The sequence below is a fragment of the Pezoporus wallicus genome, unplaced genomic scaffold, assembly GCF_028554395.1.
Source record: "Pezoporus wallicus isolate ANWC-B61680 ecotype Strahan unplaced genomic scaffold, APGP_CSIRO_Pwel_v1 contig_4788, whole genome shotgun sequence".
In the NCBI taxonomy this organism is placed as follows: domain Eukaryota; kingdom Metazoa; phylum Chordata; class Aves; order Psittaciformes; family Psittacidae; genus Pezoporus; species Pezoporus wallicus.
Window position 1 is genome coordinate 1,970,773 of NW_026638769.1, and position 8,741 is coordinate 1,979,513.

At 47.5% G+C, this 8,741-nt stretch overlaps 1 protein-coding gene across 1 annotated transcript; it reads right to left on the minus strand.

Annotated features, from left to right (window-relative positions):
- Positions 1 to 332: 332 nt before the first annotated feature.
- On the minus strand, positions 333 to 2,020 carry TPBG (trophoblast glycoprotein). Its single transcript, XM_057412469.1, has one exon. The coding sequence runs from the start codon at positions 1,907 to 1,909 to the stop codon at positions 785 to 787; it is 1,125 nt and encodes a 374-aa protein (XP_057268452.1). The 5' UTR covers positions 1,910 to 2,020; the 3' UTR covers positions 333 to 784.
- Positions 2,021 to 8,741: the final 6,721 nt, after the last annotated feature.

The following is an 8,741-nucleotide window of genomic DNA, read 5'->3' on the forward strand; positions in this document are numbered from 1 at the left end:
TAAAGCTATCTACATTCTTAAGATGTATAGACATTTCTTATCGAACAGCAAACTTCCACACAACAGTTCTTGTAAGACTGTTTATTGAATTTAATAGTTCAGATGGAGTTTAGGTGCAGTCTGTATAAAAAAAACCCTCTCTTTTCATGTAAACTGCAATCAAAAATAACTTTACAAAATAGTAAGAGACTTACTGAGATTGTAAGTTTCCTAACATGTAAAACTACAAAGTATTTGGGCATGCTCACTATTCAATTTCCTTCTTTGTAACAAGAGTTCTCGTTAAAAGGATCTTCTTTGTTGTTGTTTTTTTTTTTTTAAATCTTAATGGAGCCTATGAAATGAAACCATTGTCATCACAATTTGGATATACAACATCAAAATTGGCACAGAGAAACATAACATTTTTTTCCCCAAAAAGTTGAGACAGCTTTTGTTGAATGGTGTCTGCATCAGTAACGTTTTAATAAAACTCTGGTGGCTTTGAAGCACCAGAGAGAATCCTTTTTTCTTTGACATCTTGAAAAAGAATTTCCCACAAATATAATGGCTAAGGGGGAAAAAGAAGTAGCAGCTTCTTTCCTACGGACAGTCCAACGCCATGTGCAGCTGCCCAGCATCGCAAAACAAAAATGAACTCGACAGCACAGGAAGGCATGTCCCCCTCAGGTTACACGCACGTCTTGAGATTTCTCTGTGGAGAGGGAACCAAGCATGAGGGTAAAGCGTAAGTCTACTTTTCATGCATAGCTACTGTGCGCTGCCCCGTGCCCTCGGCGCTTTGTCAGACATCTGAGTTGGTGCTGAGGTTTGTTAACCTGGGGTCTGCATTGATCTCGTATCTGTAGTGGTAGCCTTCCATGTGATCCCTACAGGCATCCCTGATGTTATGCATCCACTTTTTGATTCCTTTTCGGTTCAAATACAAAACCAGGAGGAAAATGGCCCCGATGAGAGCCAAGACTATCCCTAGGAAGACATACGAAGTCTGTAGCTGGGAAGGCAGGTCTATGGGCACAGAGCAGTTCAGGTCCAAGCTGCTGATCTTCAGCAGGGCTTTGCCCAGCATCTTGTCGGGATAGGCACAGGTCAGGGCTTCTTTGCCCTCCACCTGATCACTCTCCTTGAGCCAGGCCACCAGGTCCTCGATGGTGCAGTCGCAGACCCAGGCATTGCGGCCCAGGCTGATGCGCCGAAGGGCGGGCAGGCCACGGAACTGGGCCAGGGTGTCGTTCCTCAGAATGCCCAGGGAGTTGTCGCTGAGGTTGAGGCTCTGCAGCTGGCTCAGCCCCTGGAAGGAGACGTTTCCCAGGCCCACCAGGGAGTTGTTGCTGAGGTCCAGCTGCTGCAGGGCGGGCAGGGCCGTGAACATGCCGGGGGGCAGCAGAAGCAACCCGTTGTCCGCCAGCTCCAGGCGGCTGAGGTTGCGCAGGGTCCCGGACTGCAGCATGGTGGCCAGGCTGAGGAGGACGCCGTGGTCACGCAGGGCCCCACGGAGGGACAGCTCCTCCAGAGGGCTCCCGCCCTCCCCAAAGGCGTGCGGGCTGAGGGACAGCAAGGGGTTGCCGCTGAGATCCAGCTGCCGCAGGGCGGGCAGGGCAAGGGCGCCTGCCTCCACGGTCCGCAGGTGGTTGCCGCTGAGGTTGAGGGCGCTGAGGTCGGGCAGGCGCTGGGCGGGGAAGGCGCCGGGCGGCAGGCGGGCTAGGCGGTTGCCGGTGAGGAAGAGGTTGCGCACGTAGGGCGGCAGGTCGGGCGGTACCGCCGCAAGGTTCCTGTTCACGCACTTCACTGTCTTGGCCGGCTCCGAGCACTTGCAGAGGTCCGGGCAGCTGCCGGGCTGCTGCGCCGAGCCGCAGCCCAGCAGGACGTGCAGCAGCAGCCCCAGGCAGAGCGCGCCGCGCCCCGGCATCGCGCCGGCCCCGCACACAACTTTGCCCTCCGGGCGCCTTCGGCTCCGGGCGGCGCGGCGAGGCGAGACGAGGAGAGGCGGGAATCGGCTCCCGCTGGGGCGCTGCCTGCTCCTGGCAGCCCCTTGTCCGGGGACAGGCGCTTCCCCTCCGGGGCTGGCTCGGCTCCGCTTTCTCAGCGAGACCTGGCGGTAGGGGAAGAAAGGAAGAGGGCAGCGGTGGGGCGGCGTGGCTCTGCTCGTTCACCCGCCTTCCCCAGCCCCGCGCCTCAGCCCCCGGCAAGTGGCTCCCCACAGCGGTCCCGGCCCCGAGGAGGAGCGGGGGATCCCGCCAAGGAATAAGTTTTCCCCCACTTCCAACGCGCGCCGCCGCCTTCCCACCTGGCCGGTGTCTCCACTGGCGAAGCACGGAGGGGAAGGAAGGGTTTAACTCGCCGCGTCCCACCACTCCTGTCCCAGGGCTCTCCCCCCGCTCCGCGCCACGACCGATGCAAACTCCCGCCCGCAAACCCCGCCACGGCACTGTGCCCCGTGCTCACCTTCCGCCCCGCGCCCGGAGCAAACTCCCTCGGAGGAAAACAGCCGCCACTGACTGCCCCCAACTCCACCACCCACCCCCGCCGCGCCTGGCCCTGCCTCCACTGACAGGAGAAACCAACCGCGGCCCGGCCGGGGGGGAGCCGCCGGCCACGCCCCGCCAGGAGGGTCCGCTCGGCGCCCCGCTGCCTTCGCCCCCCAGTTGAGGCGGTGCTGCCAGAAGCTCACCTTGCTGCCGAGCGGAGCCGCCCCACGTGGAGAGCCCCTCAGCGCGGCGGGTGGCGCGGCGAGGCTTGCTCGCGGAGCTCTGTTGTGGGAGAGCCGGCTGCGGGGACAGCCGGAGAGCCCCGCGCCCCCCTACCCGTCTTGGCAGCGCCGTACCTGTGCCCGCTCCGACTCCGTGGCAGGGGGCACCGCGCCAGAGCCTGGCTGCTCGGTGCTGTGCTCTGTAGTGTCCCCACTCAGCGCGCTCGGGCCGTGCAGGACTGGGAAATCCCAAGGGATTCCCAGGACGGGGGGCCGGGACGGCCCTGCGCGGCCCCGCCCGAAGCCCACCCTGGGCCCGGGTGCGGCGAGGGGGCTCGCCCGCCTTTCCACGGAAAGGGGGGAGTAACACCAGAAACAAAATACACGGAACGAGCTCCAGAAAAGTACAGGAAAAAAAAACACCCACCTAATCAAACCCCCCACAAACAAACAAAACCCGAACAGCTACAGCAAAGAAATGCAAACCAACAAATAAGCACACCATCAAAACTCCGCAAAACAAACCCACCAGAATCTGTAGAGCTCTTAAATACTAATAATCATTAAAAAAAAAGGGGCCATAAATTGACAGCTTAAGTCTGAGATTTAAACTTTATTGTGGTGAGGAAAAGCAGCCTAAATATCTATCTGCATGTAAAGTATTTACCTGTTCCGGTCACTATGGCTGACCCAAAATTGCCCTGGCATGCCTGAACACTATGGGTAGTACAAATGCTATTTTGTAGATGGGTGACTTGCTTGGGTACTCCATGGACAGAGATTTGAGGAAGAGATGAACGGTGGGAGCTGTATAGGGGCTGTATTTGGCCGCTGGTCCTTAGGAAGTGACTGAGATAGTCAAATAATGTCGAATTAACTGGGAGACATATCAGTATATTCAAATAAGCAGTTTTAGCAATGTGAAGCTTAGCACTTTGTGACTCATTTGGGCTTTCCTTACCCTTCTCATAACTGCTTACACAAGACTTCCTTCTCCCTGTATATCAGTTATGCTCCTTCTCTCCTGCTTTCCTGATCAACTAGCTTCCTTTTTTTTTGGTAAAGTCAGCAGAAATCTTACAGCTGTCAAAACCCACCGGGGAAATGAACAGATGAATCCAGTATGAAGTGTTAAGAAGATCAGCCTAGGAATCTGGGGATTAATAAGCTAAAATAATGATTTCTGAAGGATTGTTCTCCTCTCCCTGTCTGGGGCTGTGGTGGCAGGCAGGGGCATGAAGATTATGGAGAAAAGGAAATACGGAGTGGCTGAAGTAACAGTGATACAAGTGAGATCTTAAGACTCACAAGTTGTTCCAGAAGTTTGGGAAGTTAATGCTTTGATGTTGAGTTAGAAAAACACTGGCACTACACTGGAGGAGTTTTTAGTGTGTTAAAAAGTATGTGCATTCCAGATACACATGCCTTAGTATAGTGCTTAGGAAAGTGGATAGGTAAAGATATCCTGCATTTTGTAAAGTTATGTTCTCCTAATCTATTAAAATTCCTTGAAAAAGGCAAAGAAAGAAGACCAACCACAAATTGGCCGACTGGACAAGTGAAATGCTGTGATCAGTAAGAGGCAGTTTCCAAAAGGAGATAGCTTTTTAAAACAGGTAACTGAAAATACTAGCAAAAAATCTGAGATAAATCATAGAAAAAATATTTATTGAACATTTACTGAGCATCCCTATAACCATTTAATGTAATCCTGCAATTAAGAGCAATTGCACTGTTCTGCTTGTCATGCTGACCAGAGTTGTCCTGGCAGCTCCTGGCTGTCTGTGATTCTCCCGTGGCTGGGTCTGTGCCTCTTGCTCTGCACACCAGGTTACCACTTGGGGCAGGGAACATGATTTTGTTCTGTTTATGGAGTGCTCCCTGACAGGTGCTTAAATATGCCAGTAACACAAATAATAAATAACAAATATTTTCCTATTGCTTCCTATTATTCCCATAGTAAATTGCACTGGGTAAGCCTGCTTGAGCTTGCAAGAGGAAGAAAAATACTTGCAAATCTGCTCTCTTCTCGTTTAAATAAAACAATTTTCCTCAGAGGCATACTGCAAAAAGGAAATCATACTTTCTGGTGAATACACTTACACTGAATGGATCTCCTGGATGCGTTTGTAATCTGTACTAGCAAAATGGAGAAAAACACCCCTGATGTATTTCAGGTCAGTTTTGGCTATTACAGTTGATTAATTTCTGAATTTGCATTGCACAGCTCATACAATTTCACCTTACTGGACTTTTCGCACAAAGTTGATGCAAAACTTCTGAGTTAAAACAGTATTTGAAAATCTATCATCTTGGCTAAAGGGCTCAAACTGGTACATAACTTACCATAAGGAAGCTATTCCTGTGGCTGATATTCATATGAGTTGACTGAGAGGCTCACGTTAATTTGCGAGGATTGAGCGATGCTTCAGTCTCTCCATGGTTCTACTGGGGTCTCCAGACTGGGGCGGGGTGACATGCCGATCATGTGGAATCAGGAAGGAAACTTCTCCCCATCCTCCTCCAGGAGGTTAAAGCTTGCTTCATATGACAGTGAACAGAACTGCTTGCTTTTGAAAATCAGTACACCAGTAATTCAGCTCCCCCAGACTGAAAATGTGACACCTGAAAGGAATGCAGAGTCATAGGGACAACCTGAGGTAACTGTACTGCTTGACAGCTTTTGAGTCTCTATACCCCTAAGGCTCTCACCTTAGCAAGAAATAAAGTGGCATTTTTAGATGCTCGTGTCACCCCACCGTCCTTAGGAAAACCCAGACGATTATTTCAGACACTGAAATTTAAGGTTATTAATTAAGTCAGTTGAGATGGATCCCATCCTAAATAATTTTCACAAAGCCCCTTGGCCAGATACACTGGATGCCTTTTACGAGATTCTGAGTGGCCTGACTCCAGTTGATGTCCAAGAAGTTGGAATAACATGGAGTAAGACTCCATGCAGTAGCTATAATCTTTCTTTCCTTTTTTTTTTTTTTTAATATTTTATGTCTTTACTGAGAGGGAAATTTATGTTTCATCTGTGAAATATTGCTATGTTGTCTCAATATTGCATGAAGATACCCAGCACTTCATAGGAAGCAGCCTTGGAAGGGTATTTATGATGTGCTAAAGATTATACACCAAGTGAGCAATAGCACAGATACCAGAATTCTTTTCTATTACCAAAAATATCTTCCCACAAAGTGAAAGAACAAGCTGCAAGTTCCATCTGCTTCCTCATATGGCGAGATTGAGCAGGTCCCCCAAAGGACACCTTCTGCTTTCCTCGGGACTTAGCTTCATTTGAAGAAACACCATCAGAATCCTTAAAACAGTGCCATAAAAATACATAGGCAATGAAATGCTGCCTTGAATTCCTTTTTGAAAGCTTTATTCAGCATTCACATGCTCACACCCTTAAACTTTCATGTTCTGGTTTTCTTTTTAAACTTACATGATAGTTTAAATTTTCATATAAATTAAAGCAATGCAGAAGACAATCTTCAAGTGTTGTTTTTTGTTTTTTTTTTTTTTAACTTAGCACTTTGTTCCAGACACAGAAACATTCTGTCCAAATGATCTGCTGGTCTGTTCTGGTTTTCACTGTCTGTATGATGAATGCAGGATAAACTCTGTGATTATCTCTGTATCTACATGCAAATCATGCAGCCATTCATGGCTATACACGGTAAGACCACGTTTACATTTTCTTGTATGGTGTCCAATTTTTATTAAAATAATAAAAATCAGTCTACTATAAAGAATGTTGAATTTTAATACTGTGGAAACATATTAAATGCTCCCATTGCTAACAGAAAAAAAAAATAGCTTTAAGTAACCTCTTTGGGTAGGTGTTTTAAAATATGTGAACTGGGTATCTCTAATAATGCACTGTTGTAAATTCTGGGAGCTCCTGCATGCCTTAGGTGGAGGGGTGGGAGGCAAAGCACCCCCACCTGAATATAATCAACTCTGAAAACTGGTGAAACTGTGAAGACAGACTCTTTACCTGCTCTCCATGTTTCCAGTAGTGGATTATTGTTAAAACCTGTTACTCAGATGAGGAAACAATGGTGACAAAGCTGGCTGTGGGAGCTAGGGCTCAAGAATACACTAGGAAAAAAGACTTGGGAAGAGGACCTGCTGAATTCCAGGTGCTGCCACTGTGTGTGCATCCCTGTCTGCACTTCAGCTCTGCATGCTCTGACATGTAGAGTATCTGCAACAGGAGCCAAGATGAATAACCCCTTACAGGTTTTTCACAGTATAACAGAGAATTTAGCATGCTTAAACAGGTCAAGCTAACCTTTAAATCCTGCTTTTGTTCTTTCCTTGTTCAGGAATGATGCATGTCTTTTACTTTCAATCTACCTTTGATAGATTGCTGTATGGATTTTAGAATGTTACAGGTTTTTTTTCATTATTTTAAGATGTAAGGCTTAGTTCTATAACCTAGGCTAAGTTCCATGTCAAGTCTACTTAGAGTAAACCATTACAGCTAATAAAACTCTTCCTTTTGCAAAATAAATAAGCCTCCTGATTTTAGTCCTTTCTGAAGGATCAAAATGACCTGTCTTCTGATTACTCCCTATTCCTCTAACTTTCACTGGAGGGCATTTTATATGAGCAGGCTTCAGTTGTCAAGCTTGTATATTATGTCCACTTGGGGTGTCCTGTCAAGGAACAGCAATCTAGAGGTCTGATGGCAACATGGGCTATCTGTTGGATTAGCGTTGCTCTGTGCCATGGTAACTTGTCTTGCTGCACACAGTTGTTCTCCGTGGATAGTGAACTCAAAATCCTGGTTTTTGGGCCAACTTGTAGTTTTGTCTTAGCTCCAGTGTATGAGGAAGACACTTGGTTGGACTGAAGTATCACATCAGCTTGTGGTTTCTAGGTGACTTTTAAAAGATGGCGTAGGTCAGGGTAGTCAACCTGGCTGCAGTGGGGAAAGGGAGAGCTGAAACACATTGCTTTCCCTCCTGGCTCCAAAAAGCAGAAACCCAGATCTGCAGGGAATCTGGGCCAATGTGTTCCTCACAATTCAGACAACAGTCCCACTTGTTCCTCACTCTGCAGGCTGTGCTGCGCTGAGGTTTCACAGCCCATTGCGGTGCCAAGGGTGTTTCCTGGTTTGCCCTGCTTCCCTGGGTAAGAGTGGCTGGCTTCAGAGAGCAGGCTGCTGGAGCTATAACCACAGAGGACTGCAAGTTGGGCGTGTTTCCATGTAAAGCCTTTTTTACGAAAACATGTCCATCTGTTGAAATGGAAAATCTTTGTAGGGAAGAGTTGATTTTGATGAATTTCCCATTTGAAAAAAAAAAGGCATATAAAAGGATCAGCAGATTTGAGAACATATGGAGTTTGATTCTCTACTGTCTTACACGTTATGCCGTTGTTTACAATCTGACAAAGCAGATGTAAAAAGCAACCTCACTGTCTAGTTAGAATTTGCCTCCACTTAGTTACAAGTATGATTGAATACAGAAGATTAAAAAGCCTGGAACATCACTTCCCTGCTTCTTTTCCTGCGTGATCACTGATCCTTTGTTACCAACTTTTGACCACTATGACACATGTAGGTAGGTATATATAGTCCTCCTCTACGGAATTCTTTCTCTTTTGCTTTGCCTGCCCAGCCTTCTGCTTTATCTCAAGTCTTAGCATCTTTCTGGATTACTACATCCAAAGTCTTTTGAAAGGTATGCATACTTAGAAATTGGAAGAGTGGGAGGAACAACAGACCCAGTGATTTTTTTTTTTTTGTGGAGGTCACACATTCTGTCAGCAAAGGAGGAAAATGATACCTTCCTTCCCCATTAACACTGGTGACTACACCTGAAATACCACATTCCATTCTGTCACTTGAGGACTGGAAAGAAAAAAGGCAGGAAAGAAGAAAGAAAGAAATGAGCAGTAAAAGAGATTTGGAGGCTAGATGTACACTGACTAATGTGGAAAGACTAGATTAACTTTTAAATGTTTGGGTAGAGGCTTGCCCAGGCAAAAAGCTACACAAGATACCTCTGTTTCAAAGCAGACTGTAAAACAG

Excerpts from the sequence above, each read along its gene's own strand:
- TPBG (XM_057412469.1), bottom strand. The coding sequence starts at position 1,909 with ATGCCGGGGCGCGGCGCGCTCTGCCTGGGGCTGCTGCTGCACGTCCTG.